Source organism: Sebastes fasciatus, chromosome 4 (genome assembly GCF_043250625.1).
Source record: "Sebastes fasciatus isolate fSebFas1 chromosome 4, fSebFas1.pri, whole genome shotgun sequence".
NCBI lineage: Eukaryota > Metazoa > Chordata > Actinopteri > Perciformes > Sebastidae > Sebastes > Sebastes fasciatus.
Window position 1 is genome coordinate 13,105,536 of NC_133798.1, and position 16,129 is coordinate 13,121,664.

Genomic DNA, 16,129 nt, shown 5'->3' on the forward strand with positions numbered 1-16,129 from the left:
TGGAGAAATACATTACCTATGTTGACATTTTTTTCCAGTTCCTGAGGATACACTACCAGGGACACCCACAGCAAGACATGTTGGAGCTGCACGCTGAAGTCCACTTCCCCAACCTCCACTTCTCCTCCACCACACTGGACTTTGGCTGTGTGGTCAACTGCACAGGAACTCGTAGAGAAATCTCCATCACCAACTGCTCCCCGCTGCCAGTTTCCTACCACTGGGCTTTCCTGGATGACCAGAAACACTCTACCATCAGGTATGTTAACACTGAGAAATGTCCACAAACGGTCATATAAGTTAGGGCGTTTTCATATTAGGTACGATTGATCCGTACCGTGCTTGAGTACGATTGCCCCCCACCCACTGCCACTCAGTCTCTCTCTCTCTTCTCGCTTAGCAGCTGAGCTGCTCTCGTTCTTCGGAGGCAGACCATTAAAACTTGCTAAATAAAATACAAACATCGCCCAACCCTAGTGCCTACTATTGTTTATATTTTAAGGAACCTCTCGCCTGCCTTCCTGCTGTATCACCCATGGCCGTGCGGTTCAGAGGATGAGATCGGGGCATGCTGCAGAGACTGGCGGCGTTGAAAAAAGCCTGCCCTTTCAAAACTACTACTAACTTTACTCGCGTTGCATAGCAGTCCACTTCTGTGTTTTGGTACAGTTGGCTTTCATATCTGATGCGAACCGTACTCGAGTACACATGCCCTGTACTCCAGACCACCTTTTCAAGTGGACTCCAGTACGAATCGACGAAACGCGCCTGAGTACGGTATGGAGCGTTGACACTAATCAAACAAAACTGAAGTTTGGGGTCAAGTGTACTCGGATCCGGGCCCGGGTCCCTGATGTGAAAGCACACTTAGACTTTACAGCACACCCCACACCTGAAAATATACCATATGATAACCTGGGCAGAATACAGCCAGGGAGGCTAAGGAAGTAAAGTTAGTGGTGAGACTTTGTTTTCATAAACTTGTGTCTATGGAACATACAGCCTTTTTATTGTTACTTTCATTGGGTTGTAGGACTAAGGGAAGCTAAAGCACCCTGGCTCAGTGAGACCTGATAGAATACTGCTCCTTGCTTCCTTTGTTAAACCTTTTTTCTTTGTAATAGAACAAAACAATGTTTAGAACTGTAGTATCCTGAATAGACAAGATTCAGGGACAAGAACGGAATGGATCTCAGCCATATATTAAAACTGTCCATTGGGATGAGTTAGTACAGTAGCTATACATTTAACCCTCTGAATTGAAAGCCAAATCCATTATAAATTCTCTGGGGGAGACACATCTACTGATTGTGTACTTAAAGCTACATTGTGCCTCTCTCAAGCTTTTGCTTTGGCTCCCCTCCCTTGCAATGGACTGTGAATACTATAGTAGTCTGTCCGTCCATGGCCTTGAACCAACTAACTGCTATAGCTTTACAAGATTTATCACCCTCTACCGTCTTTTTTCCCTTCCCCCTCTTTCATCTATTGGTACTCCACCTTGTCCTCATCGTCGGGTTTTACATTGCCTATTTATCTTTCTTTTTTTTCCATTTTCCTCCTTCCTCTCCTCCTGCTCCCCTGCCTTTTCTGCCTGTGCTTCTGCTCGCTACCAAATCCTTATCAACCTTCTCTTCTTTTTCTTTCTCTTAGATTGTGACCTCTCTTAACAATCTGTCTCACAGGCCGGCCTGCTAATTAAATGGAGACCTCACTCTGCGTGCACACTCTCTCTCTCTCTAAAGTCTCTCTTTCTCCCTCACAAAACCTGCACTATCTAGCCATGTTCAGCTAATTACATCCCTATCAGTAATTACACCGCAGCCCTCGGAGAGGGGAATTTCAATAGAGCGAACGCTTTTCTATCCATCTATCCCACTGATAGATAGAGGCAGTACAAAACATTTAAATACTGTAGCTTCTCAGTCTTTAGGACTCTATATCAGTAAGAAGAAAACTGGAAAGCTTAAGTTTATTCCACCTTTTTATTGCACTGTACTATAGCTACTTGTATGCATGATGAACTAGATCACTGGACAGCTGAATGACTGACTCATCACTCATAACTAATAATTGTTAATAATAGTTGCATGAAAATAGACCTAGTCTTTGTCAGACTTGCTATAGACACTTCAATTTACCTGTAGCATAAAGCTTCCCTATGAGTGACTAATGTAAGACTTACAGATAGCATGTCACGCAATGCATTATGGGTGAAATATGACTCTTCACAGAAGAGATAAGGTGGCAGATGCAACAGCGACACCACTCCCAAGTATGGGAGAAAATAACAGAAAAGGTAAAGAGCATAAATCTCGTCGTTAGAACCATTAAAGATGTTCAGAAATAATTCAAGAATATGGTACCAGAATCCAAAAAATGATGGATAAACAGTTAAAATAGTTAGCTAATAATTAGCTAACAGTAATGGATAAACAGTTGAAACTATTGGGACTATTTGTAACTTTCAGAAATACTTCTTAACAGCGACACCTGTGGCCGTGAAATCAACAAAAGTCAGCGTCGAGCTCGCTCTAAATATACCTGAACGAGCATCGCTCAAAACAGTGAGGCGACACACGTCAGCTAAAACCACAATATCACTCTATATTTCAGCTGCTTGGCAGTAATGTTAGCTGACAAGACGAAGGTCTCTCCATGAACATGATTTTGATCTGATCTTAGTGTTTGCTTTTCCTGCCTCAGCGCAGGCTGATGCAGCGGGGCTCTGCAGCGTGTCTCCCTGCTCTCTCCGCCTGCAGCCGGAGAGAGCAGAGGAGACACCGGCACCCGGTCGGTAACGAGACGACAACGTAACTCTCTGAAGAGCTCCGTCACTTCAAAAGACACGGGAAACCTCTGTTGGTCTGGAGGAACTGCAGCATTTATTTCTGCACAAACGTCCCCTGTACATTCACTAGATATTCTCAGAGCTAAACTAACTCTTCTGCAGTGTGTAGTGAGCGCGCGTTCACGTCTAGAGGTGGAGCGAGCAGAGCGAGAACGCGCGTGCTGTCTTAGTGAAGGCAGGCAGGCAGAGGAGGAGAGGCAGCGGGCACACGCGAACGCGCATTTGCGAGCACGCATGTGTCCCGACCCGCTACATTTATACGCTTACAAAGTTACAAACAATCCCTTTAAGCCAAAGTGTGCACAGGGGGACTAATGCAATGGTGAGATAAAGATTCTTAAGCAACTTTCCGTGGTCATGAGTTCAGTATTTTAAACCCAGAATGTTACTTTTTCAAACAGTACAATGTTCAAACACAGCCTTGACAGCCTGACACTCTCCTTGCCATAGTATTTGCACCAAGTTGTACATCGGCGATAGCAGACATTATTTCTGTCTTACTTTTATGTTCCTTGAATAACGTTTCAGTCTCCGCAGTCATCGCCTCTTTTACAATGCCGCCATCGGTGAAGTTTTTTGTGCTTCGTTAGGATGTGCGCCACTTTAAATGAAGCCTCTGCTGCAGCGTTGGCCTTCTTCGTCGGTTTGGTAAACAGAGATTGTTGTCTTTTAAGCGTTGTTTTCAGCTCCTCTACCTTCTCTGTTCGTAGACCCGCTACCAGCCGGAAAGTCCCTTGAAAAGTTGCCGTTGACTTTAGTAAAGTGGCTCTCGATGTTACATCTTTTACCGACTAACACGCTCACACCACAAATGAGTCACACACACCTGTCATTCACATTCGTGGAAAAAAAACTCCCACTTCCCATTCCTTATGAAAATAGTATGTTTTTTGCCTTTTCTTGGCCTGGCTATTTTCCGTGGTCTTTGTCAAATCTGTTGTGTGCTTGCTAGCCTGCTAACATCTCCTAACGTTACGGCGTCACTGATGTAACCAAACTTGGCAGCAGCGTAACTCGTTTAATTGACAGCTGATTGGCAAATAATCAGTTCGTGTCAGAAGGGGGCGGGATGCCTGTGAATTGGATTGGATAGAAATTTAGGTTTACCAAGTGCCTTTGTCTTATCAAATTTGTTTACATATTCTTTGAACCTTTAGCCAGCGACTCAGAAACGGGTGACATGTTGGAGACTGGAGTATTTTAATGTTGCAACTGATCAAGTTGCTTTAGACTGTTGGGTAATTGAACTTTAACTTTAACAGTACATTATCATACATCATAGATTTAGTATGTAAAATAAAAAGTAAGTAAAAACTACAGTATTTCCCTCCGAAATGTAGCAAAGTAAAGTGAAATTATAAAGTAGCAACCCAAAGTACAACCTCAAACTTAAATATAGTACTTGAGTAAATGTGCTCGGTTAATTTCCACCACTGGGAATAAGGAAGGTAACTCCTCTTGCATTAACAAAATGAAGAAAAAAATTGAAAAAGCTCATTTGCATGGGAGACAAATAAAACAGGTTATCCTTGTTGTTGTATTTTTAGTTGTTCAGAATATGACTAAAACTAACAGGAAATGGTAAAAGTAATAAAGCCATTATTTGTGCTGTCAGCCGTTTGATGAAAATGCATATATTTTTTACAGTTGATTTGAAAAAAATGTATATTAGTGTTCAACCAGTGAGAGCCTCTCTCACACTGACAGTAGCATTTTGTCTATACCAATATAATTTTCTCAGCATCAAAATCTTTCATACTCGCTCCTCATCACTCCTTTTTTTCCACCAGTCTGCTGGAAGTGAGCTGTTAGTGCTTCAGTAGTCTTTGCTGTGTAGATTTTTAGTGAGACTGAACATAGGGAAACAGTCAAACACAGTCACACCCACCCATGAAGGAAAGAATAGATGGAAGAGAGAGCGAGAGAGAGACAGATATGAGAATGTCAGAGTAGGCTATTTCTGTTTTGAGCCGCGCTCTTGCAGAGTCATCATCTGCTGTCTCACCATCTGCTCCTCTGTCCGCACCAGTGGGTTTTAAACTCTTTCTAAAAAAGCGTCTCTTTTTTCCACCGGGGGGGCAAATTATTTTTGTGGGCTCTTACAAACTCTTATCCACCGAAAATGCACCCTATTTTTGAAGACATTGACCTACAGTATTTGTTCGCCCCTTCATCTTACATTGCTTGACGTACTAATTTCTGATCTCCCCCAAGGCCAGATATCAGGCCAGCTTGTCCCTTAAAAACAGCATTCATCACAGACTGACCATACAACAGTGCCCCCTGCTGGTTGCTGCACTACCTTCCACTCATTATAAACTGACACATCAGTACTATAGCGTTCTTGGGAACAAATGTGTTTGCAGACTGGAATGCTGCCTTACGTGTATGCATGCCCTGAAGCTCACACACAGACATACACACACATACACAAACACATACACACACTATGGCAATAACGTAGCCAGTGTTTGGTGATTTAATATATAAGTTGTCCAGCCCAGCTTTGAGACGGCTTCACTCACTAAATCTCTTTCATTCTCTTCCATGTTTATTCAGCACTTCAAAGCAATCTATCCTGACCTGTTTCCTGCTGCTTGCCTATTAAAATTCCTCTTAATTATAGAACACTCTGTTTAATTAACTTGATGGATGCACCCAGTCTGATCCCACAGGGAAGGGGAGAATAGAACACAGAGTGAAAACGAGAGTTTTTTAGGGTGTGGGTCCTAAAGATTTTCTTCTCCACTTGGGTATTGCGATGTATGTTAATGATGTATTGGATATACAATAGATGCTTATATAATTTGCTGTTGGTATATGTGTGTTACTCTGCTACCTCATGGACATCTTGAGGCTTTTAATTGTCCTTTTTCATGAAGCAGGAAGATGGTTTCATATATTTTTCTTGCCGCTTCTCATTTTTCATCTCATTCAGGCCTCTTGGCATTGATTTTCCCTACAGCATGTTTCATTTATCATGTCTGTTTATGCTGCTTTACCTTAATCGTGGGGGATAATACATGTTTCACCTCAGGGATGTTTTATTTGCCCTCATAGAGAGACGGAGATGCTGGAGGCAGAGAAGGAGCAGAAAAGTCCAGAAAATGAGACAGAAGAAGGGTGGAGTTCCTCTAGAACGCTTTCTCCCGTCTTTCCAGTTCCTCTCAGTCCCGGGCCTGGTGCAGATGAACAGAGCAGCACAGACTGCCCTGTGGGTGTGGAAGAGGTAGGCAAATGCTCACTTGTAAACAAATCAGGGGTTTCCAGCGATTTCCTGTTTGTCAAGGGATGGAAAGAGCCTACAGCTAATGGACAAGTCAATAGGCTCGTTCGAGATGAACATCGCCTCGCCCGGAAAGTAGATGAGATCAGGCGGTAGCAGCAGGGGGCGGTGACAAAAAGCTGCGGTCTCTGTGCTGCAATTCTGTGGAGGAAGAGCACATGTACATGCTACACCCATGCATACACACACATTTTTTTGCATTATAAACCTCAGTGTAGAGATACCCCATTTTGTTGTCAGCGTGCAGAAATATCTTTCTACTTTTGAATGCATTGATGTAATATAATGCTGAGAATCCTTTACAACTCAGAGGAGACTTCTCGATAGTTCCCTGATTTATAATTTATAACTTATAATTAGGGCTGTCAATCGATTAAAATATTTAATCGCGATTAATCTCATGATTGTCCATAGTTAATCATGATTAATTGCAAATTAATCGCACATTTTTATCTGTTCAAAATGTATCTTAAAGGGAGATTTGTCAAGTATTTAATACTCTTATCAACATGGGAGTGGAGAAATATGCTTGCTTTATGCAAATGTATGTATATATTTATTTCTGGAAATCAATTAACAACACAAAACAATGTCAAATATTGTCCAGAAACCCTCACAGGTACTGCATTTAGCATAAAAAATATGCTCAAATCATAACATGGCAAACTGCAGCCCAACAGGCAACAACAGCTGTCCATGTGTCAGTGTGCTGACTTGACTATGACTTGCCCCAAAACTGCATGTGATTATCATAAAGTGGGCATGTCTGTAAAGGGGAGACTCGTGGGTACCCATAGAACCCATTTTCATTCACATATCTTGAGGTCAGAGGTCAAGAGACCCCTTTGAAAAAGGCCATGCCAGTTTTTCCTCGCCAAAATTTAGCATCAATTTGGAGCGTTATTTAGCTTCCTTTGAGACAAGCTAGTATGACATGGTTGGTACCAATGGATCCCTTTAGTTTTTTAGTTTCATATGATACTAGTATCTTCACTCTAGCTTTAAATCTGAGCCCGCTACAACCTAAAAATCGCAAGTTGGGTTAATGCGTTAAAGAAATTAGTTGGGTTAAAATAAGTTTCTGTTAACACGTTATTATCGCGTTAACTTTGACAGCCCTATTTATAATATTTAGAATTGTCATACTTAAATGATGAGAGCATGCTTTGATCCCATCTGTGCATGTGTATGTCAATTAGGGCCGCAACTACAATTGTTTTCAGAATTGATTAATCTATTGATTATTCCTAGATCAATCAAATCCTTTTTTTTTGTCTATTGTATAGACCATTTCACAGCCGTAAACATTCCAAATGTGTCCCAGTTTGCTGCAGTATATGTCAGAGACATTAGCTGACAGGAAGTAAACATGGACCCAAGCTGTTGCCTAGCAATGCAATTCCGTTGTAATGGTCTATACATTGTAGAAAATATTCAATGTCCGACCAGCAATCCAGAAAAACAAAGGCATTTAGTATGTATTGAGTCATTGATTAATCGACTAATTGTCTCTGCACTTAACAATAGTACACACCACTAGTGCAAACTCTACATGAGAAATGTTCTGAAATACTATAGCTTAAAGGAATAGTTGAATTTGCTCTCTTGCTGTTATGGCCACGAGTGGGACCCAAACGCTGGACACGGACCTGAGTAGTGTTGGTAAGAAAGAGTTTTATTGCAAAGGGGCAGCAACAGTGGTAATGGTGGTGGTGCTGGAGTGCGGCTGGCATGAGCGGGAGTAATGAGGGAAAACGTGGTTGGCCTGTGGTTGCCGGCAGGCAGTCAGACGAGCAGGAAAACTGGCAGGCGGGTGGTGATCCCGAAGCACAAAAGAATAATGTTAGAGCCCGGAAAACACAAGGAAGCAAAATCCCTTCAGTAAGTTCCTTTTAGTTTGGCCTGAAGCGTAACTACCGCTGTGGTGAACAACAACCTGGCGAGGAGTGAATGAAGAGCTGGAAGAGATATTCTGCAGGTAGAGGACCAGACCACGAGCCAGGAAGGAAGACCACGGCAACACACACACACACACACAAACACACACACAACATTCAAAGACAGAGGGTGCGTCCCACATCCCTAGAGAGAGAGAGACAGACAGGGAGTCCTAGAAACACAGGGGAGGGGAAAACATGAGACACAAGAGAAACTGCAAAGGTACAGCCACAGTCATAGTCAAGAGTTAGATGAGAAGATGCATACCACTGTCATACCCCGCCATTAAATATGAAGCTGAATCCAGGAGATAGTCAGTTAGTTCATTAACTCAGCATAAAGACTGGACGCAGGGGGAAACAGCTAGCCTGGCTCCGTCTCAAGTAGAAAATTCGATTAGAATTCATCTTGTAAGTTACACTTGTTTTCTTTTTGTGTCTCTGTAGGTGTTTGATATCTTGCCGATATATGGTAATCTGCAACCTGGGGACCAGCAGCAGGTCACTTTCTCGTTCTACGGCCACGAAAACGTCAGCAGAGAGGTGGTGGCACAGTGCCACGTGGAGGAGGGGCCGACGTATGACATCAAACTCAGAGGAGAAGCATCAGTAATCAGCTACAGTCTTGACTCTACCCATATTGACTTTGGTCTGCAGGTATGTACACAGAGCTTCTTTACCTAGACTTTATCCTCCCAGTTCTTTATCCCACCGAGCTCTACCAATCAAATAGTTATGTTCCAGCTTAGTATGTGCAGATCTTTAAGGCTAGGATAAGACTGATGTTAGAGACTGCTGGTAGTGGCAAAGGAGGCAAGATTTAACACTACATGAGTTACATCAGGGCAAAACTCTCCTTTTCTATGTTTTTATCTTGTGTTAATTTGCCTCCCTGTGATCCTGCTTTTTTTGTCTTTGTTCGTTCCTTTGCCATCTGTTTGCTCATCCATGTATGACACATACACATTCATTCAAAACTAATTAGATTATTACAAAACTTGGGGGAGTGATGCATTCTACCATTTTCAAAATGACACTGACAGGCCTGGGGGGAGTGTGACAGATTAGGGATTGTGGATGAATATGTGTTTGCTGCATTTCTCTGGTTTGTTTCGTAATTATTTGCTTTTGCTTACTGTCAGTGTTTGACTAACAATCACATTTTTACTCTTCCTCATTCCATTTCTTCCTATAATCACAGAATCGAATGCTGAGGGACAGATTGTGGGATAAGTGCTTGTATGTCATTAGGATACACATTATATAAAGACATAATATCTACTGTTGTGGCATCAAAGTTGTTTTGACCCACTAAAAAGACTGGTGAGAGGAATCACATTAACTTTCAATGTCACTGCATAGTTTTTCACACTTTGGTCGCTTGCACTTCCACTCCCTCTTTAAGTATGCAAGCCGTCCGGACCAGTTATCATTGATATTCAAAACAAGGACATATTGATTTTTGATTTAGTTGAAATGAGCGATTCAGCAGAACATTTGTCTGACCTTCCTGTCTGTTCAGCACTATTCTTTCTCTTGCTTTTCTTGTCTCTCTTGCTCTCTCTCTCTCTCTTTTACTCCCTCTGTTGTTTTTTTGTGTCAATTATGTTCGTCCAAATGAGTCAGGAAGTCCTGAAACAACCCCCTCTGTTCACGCACAGTTCCAGATTCCGAGCAATATTTTTGAATCACTTTTCTTGCTTGTCTCTATCTCTCTCTGTCTCTTACTTTCTCGGGTGTTTTGAAATGGGGTTGTATGAGGTACGTATCCATAGTAGGTGTATAACTTACAGTAGATGGCGGTCGGCAAGCCCCCAGCATCAAGAAACAGATAGGAGCATCGGCACCGGAGTAAAGCAATACAGTGCTGTGGATGGGGACGGCAGAAAAACGTATTTTAGCCACCTCAAAATAAGGCTTACCTAAACCTGAACTGAAAGTGAAATGTATGTATACTGTTTTTGTAATCTTAACCTGCTGGCTTTGGAGAGAGCATTGATAAGTTGAACTTTCAGTTCAGTTCCCTGTTGGAAACGGGAAGGAAAGGGCTGTCTGACGACAAGATAAAGCGGTGAAAATATTCTAAATATAGCGTACACTTAAATGGATAGCGATTTTATAGGTGAGCCTTTTTTTTAGGTGGCTAAAATAAATTTTTCTGCCGTACCTGTCCACAGCACTGTATTGCTTTGCTCCGGTGTCGGTAATGCTGTCTGTTTTTTCAAGCTGGGGACGCGCCGACCGTAATCTACTGTAAGTAATACACCTACTATGGATAAGTACCTCATACAACCCCACTTCAAAACAACAATCCCTTTAAACACTCAAATAAAAATTCCATTATGCGTATATCACAGTTACAACTACTATCACCTTATGTTCTTTATTATTATATTTTAATGATAGTTATTACCATAAACCATAAGGTAAAACCGGAGTCCAACATCATGCATGCTTTTCTAGAAAAATATTTTTTCTTTTTTTTACTGTACTGTATCACCTTTACAGAGCACCCACTCCACCTAAAAGGCACTAGGTGGAGTGGTTTTACCAAAACCTTCTGTTTGTCTAATTCATATTATCTTCAATGAAAGTAAAGGTGCTGACAGTTTGAAAAGCAAAGTGTTGCCTCTCCCCTCTTTGTCTTCCAGCTGTTTGATCACGAAGGGCAAGCTGAGGTGACCCTGAGAAATACTGGCAAAGTAGGCTTCAAATTTAGCCTCATACATCCTCAAAGGGATGATAAGGTGGCAGAGGAACAGAGGAAAGCCCTGGAAGAGAAGCAAAATGAGAAAGGACAGGATCGGAATGTCATACCAGGCCGGCCCATGGTTATCCCCACAATGGTGAGGTCATTTTGGGACTGTTTCAGATGTGGGAGGGTCATTTATTATGTATACGTTTGTTTGTTTTTTACCAAATTTTGTTTGTTTTTGTGTGTGTCAGGGTTACATTGATGCAGGTGCGGAGCAGTGTTTGCGTGTGCTCTACCTCCCAGGTATCCCTGAGGTGTTTGAGAAGCGGCTTCAGCTGCAGGTGGCTTTCCTGCCACCGCAGGACATCATGCTGACTGGAGAGGGAGTGTTCCCCAGGATCAGCCTGAACTTGCCACAAAACCTGCGTAAGCATAGACACGCTCTCATACACACAGACATGATCACATCCCTATTCAACGAGCCAACAGGGACGAACATTTACAATGAAATATACACGTTTTTTTAATCTATTACTATGCTTATTGTTTTAACCAAAAACTAGAATTATGCCAAGTTGCAGTTTGCAGCAAAAATTAGTTTTTTGAGGTCACAGTGACCTTGGCCTTTGACTACCAAAATCTAATCATTTCATCCTTGATTCCAAGTGGACTTTGTGCCAAATTTGAAGAAATGGGACAGATGGACAGACGCACAACCCGAAAACATAATGCCTCCGGCCAAGGCTGCTGCCGGCTCAGAGGCATAAAAACAGTATCTGCAATAGACTAACTGCTATGTTGTACTCTACATTCATTCTATTTGCTCAAATGCAATTATGGTGTCAGTAATGCCATTGGAAGGAAATGTTCTCTGTGCATTGGAACGGACAATTGGAAACTCGGTCAAACTCAGTAAACAGCAGTAGATAGAAAGTGCTTAACATATAGTGTAATAGTTTATTGATCCACATGAGGAAATTGCCAGAGAACAGAGTCAGCGACAGAACAGAGCTTGTCCCCTAGAACTGAATTCAGCCCCTAGTAGGCATAGACTGTATATAAGAAGTGGACGTAGTCACCATGAAGTCACCCATTGGTTTGTGGACTGCCGTTTTGAAGCCTCGAGTTCGGCAATTTGCACGGACTACACGGACAACTCCCAGACCGGACAACGCCGTGGTAGCGTCTTGTCAATCATAAGATAACCACACTCTTAAACATACTCTGCTTTATGGTCTATTTGACTCTAAATGGGACCATAATTTACGAAATGAACATCATGCTGTATTGAAGAAGACTTGAAACTAGCGATTGAGACCATAAACTCAACTTTACAATGTTTAATGAGGTAATAAATCAAGTGAGAAGTAGGGTCATTTTCTCATAGACTTCTATACAAATCAGACTTATTTTTGCAACAAGAGGAGTCGCCCCCTGCTGGCCATTATAAAGAATGCAAATTTAAGGCATGTCCGCATTGGCTTCACTTCTCAGACCCTCACTGTGACCTCACATAACACATTTTTGGCCATATCTCAATAATTCATATGCTAATTATGACAATTTCCCACAAATGTCTAATAGGATCAAATGATGACATTTTGTAAAGACATGGATATAAACTGCATCTTGGCTGGTTGCTGGAGGCATACAACTGCGTTGTATTTTTTGTATTCGTTGTATTGTATATAAATTTAGTTGTATTAGAAAGCATTGAGCCCAAATCCTTCAGTTAATGGACGAGTCTCCCTAATAACCATGTTTCCATGCAAACAAATACTGAGACACAAATATACAGTAACTCTTTATTTGTGCCCTGGTGTGGTGCTGTGTCCTGATTCCCTTGCAGCAGAGAAGTACTACAGCGATGTGGTGCAGCCGGCCAGAGAAGCTGTGGAGGGAGATAGACTCAGAGAGGAGCTCAAGACTGGTGGAGGAGCAACAACCGAGGCCAACCGCACCCTCACAGTCAGTGACTAAGATAAAATAACATTAATGTTATGCAATGAAACCTTATCTTCTGTATTATCTTCCAAAATTGTGGTCGTGTAGGTTACTAGTAAGCATACTGTATGCATTGTAGTGAAAACTGTACAATGCTTTGCTCTAGTACAGGAAGAATAAATGACTCTAAACTCTAAACTGAACATAAATAGTGTACAGTACATGCTCCTAATATATTTTCTTTCCATATGGGTGTGGCAGTACCACTACATCTCAGCTCTTAGTAACCAGCCTATTCCACAGGGCTTTCCCTACTTCTTATCTGTGTATTGATTTTCCAGGGGGTAGACAAGAACCATTGAATTACAATGGAAATTGCTATTTTCTGCTTATCCCCTCGGTATTTACTCATGGTTTTGTGTTGCACCAAAGACATCCTTGACTTTTCCCCTCACTGTAATGAAAATGCAAACCTTTTCATAGCAGATAAGGAAAGGAAAGATAAGGACTGCAACACCTGTGCATAAACTGACAAATTGGCAACATTACCACCTTATCCACAAAAAACCCTGACTTCGGTGACTTTCTATCTGTTGTTGTTGCTAGTGCAGTGAGGCCTAATCCAAACAACTTCACACCCGACACTGCGCTACCTTTGCGCAATACACCTGTCATGACATAGTAAATGCAATAGTTGATATACTGTATGGTACTGGAATTATGGCTAGTCAGAAAGTAAGAAGTGGGGATATCTTGAAGTTTAAATATTACAAGTGAAAATTCCTTTAAAGATGCTCTATTCGATATGTTCAGTATTAATATAGCAGCAAACAACTATTTGCTTTGTAAAGATATAGAGGAGTAATGTCTACCTGAGCAGAGAATTAAGTCGCTCTCCCTCTGTGTGTGTGTTGTAATTCGAGCTTCTCGTTGCTTTGTTAACATAGCTAGGCCGGCAGTGTGTGCATGTGAGCGTGCTACACTGGCTAGCTCACCGCCTCCACTCTGAACTGCTCTCATACAGCGGTTACGTTAGGTTTTGGTTTCTTAGTGACGGCAGGCGTGTCAGGAGCGCAACCTCCCAAGCACATTGGAAAGAAAAAAAGCAGCAAAGCTGGCATTTTCCACGCATTTTTAGACACGGCATGTGTACGGCCCCTTAGCTCTGTCAGCATTGTTGTCGTTGTTTTCACTGTTAGCACTGTTAGCACTGTTAGCACCGTTAGACACTCGCATTTAGCAGCTTTAATTATTATCCTGAAGGGAGCTTTGACTAGACAGATTATGAGATATCTTCAACTGCCATTCTAAAGTTTACTTGCTGTTTAATAGATCAAACTGTGTATGTAATTTGCTTGGACTGGTAAAGCTAGATTTGGAGGTACCTTGAATTATTGTTCTTACCATTGGGACTGTGCTGTTTATTGCTTCCCTAACTCTTCAACACTTTTTTAGTAACTTTCGAGTGTTTAATGATCCCTTCCTTCTGTGCCTTCCTTCCTTCTTCGGTCTCCCTCTCCCTTTTTCCTTTTCTCTCTTTTGCCTGCTGCCTCTAGTATGACGAGCAGCTTCACATGGAGATTGAGAGAAAGTTGGTCAAACAGAATGCTCTCGCTGTGACCGGTAGCCTGCTGGAGCTCAGGCACTCACAAGGTTCCTCCAGAAAGTGGAACAGACTTAGCCAGTATGTTCTCACACACACACACACACACACACACACACACACACACACACACACACACACACACACACAACCACACTTTGGTTGAACAGATGGTCCACTCACTGGACTGAAACAAGAACTGTGTTGTGGAATTCAAAGAGTTTGGGTTAATGAATAATATCTGGCTGGGTATGTTTTTGTTCTGTGGTATTTGTGCAAATAGATGGATGTCATGGTGTGCATTGGCTGTTTTCGCTCATACCATATTGTGATTCATTGTTTAACGTCCACAAATGTATACTGAAAATGATGACAAATAAAATAATTAATTTGACGTTCAAGGCAAAGAACTGTGTTCCACTGAGATAAAAAAAACAAAACGTATTTGGTCAGTTTTAAATTATATTTTGCTTAGAAATATTAATTTCAATGACATAGTTTTGTAAAATGATAACATAGTGATCATGACAACTTGAAACATTTGAACTATTGAATCCCAGTAAATCACAAAGCTGAAGTATTGCCAAGCCCTGCTTCAGTAAACAAACTCTTGACATGAATGTTCCTTGTCATTGTCTTATTCATGTCTCCACCCTTACCTCTCTCCACTCCCTCAGGTTCCTGCTCCCAGAGTATGTTTTGGATTTTGGTTATGTCATTCCAGGCAATGTCCTCAGTCACACTGTACATGTGACCAATACTGGGTCGGTGACTGTGTCCTTCTGTGCCAATGGCAAACCTCTAGCTGGCACAGGTAACACAATACATTATTGAAGATCCTGTGGGAATCTTCAGTACTTCATCTTATTTGTCTTATTTTCATGTGATATTTTCAGTATTAATGTAGCACAATCATGCGAACAACTTGGTGTGATGATGCTTCTGGCCTTTATAATCTGGCAGTGATTGGTCTTTAGGACACACAGCAATCACATAGGATAATAAATAAATAAATAAAATCATAGAAACGTATATTTTTGGCCTCCTTTAAGTTACAGTCATGAACATGTGTGCAATTATGCACATACTTCATCTGGAAAATAGTATAATATTTTATTTTACAATAATACTGAAACTGAAAATGTTTTTGTAAGACTTCAGAAAATAATACTTCAGTTGAAAGAATATTTTGACATTTTGGTAAACATGCTCATTTGTTTTGTTTTAAATGAGTCAAATGAGAAGATTGATACCACTCTCATGTCTGTCCATAAAATATGAAGCTGGAGCCAAGAGAGGATTAGCCTAGCTAGACTGGAAACAGTTGAAACAGTTAGCCTGGCTCTGTCCAAAAGTAAAAAGAAAAAAGAAAAAAAATCCACCTACCAGCATCTCAAAAGCTTAACCCGTACTATTGGACTAGCTGTGACTTCCTGTAGACTTCACTGATCGCCTGGCAACCTCATGGTGGCGATAAGACTCCAGGAAATCACTGCACCTGTCTGGGAAATAGTCTGGCTGCATCTAATTCCCTTTGAATCAACAATTTGTCGCTTACACTTTGGTTTTTGTGCAGATCATAGACTGTACATAAGAAGTGAGCGTAGTCACCGTGACATCACCCATTGGTTGGGGGACCGCTGTTTTGGCATTTTGGTCATCGCCATCTTGGTTATTTGCAACCAAAAGTGACACGAAAGGGTGGAGCTAAGTACAACTGAACGCTGAATAAGATATTTTTAGGAGACCAAAATGTTACATTTAACTTTCATGAATTTTAAACACTATGAAAGGGTTAAAGTTCTACGACGAA

General features: G+C 41.5%; 1 protein-coding gene across 1 annotated transcript in view; it reads left to right on the forward strand.

Annotated features, from left to right (window-relative positions):
* hydin (HYDIN axonemal central pair apparatus protein) overlaps positions 1-16,129 on the forward strand; it is a 109,781-nt gene that overhangs the window by 48,079 nt on the left and 45,573 nt on the right. The window contains 8 exon segments of the mRNA XM_074632139.1: positions 39-259; positions 5,912-6,080; positions 8,522-8,731; positions 10,726-10,920; positions 11,021-11,195; positions 12,619-12,737; positions 14,270-14,397; positions 14,994-15,130. Of these exon segments, the coding sequence (XP_074488240.1) occupies positions 39-259; positions 5,912-6,080; positions 8,522-8,731; positions 10,726-10,920; positions 11,021-11,195; positions 12,619-12,737; positions 14,270-14,397; positions 14,994-15,130 (1,354 nt within the window).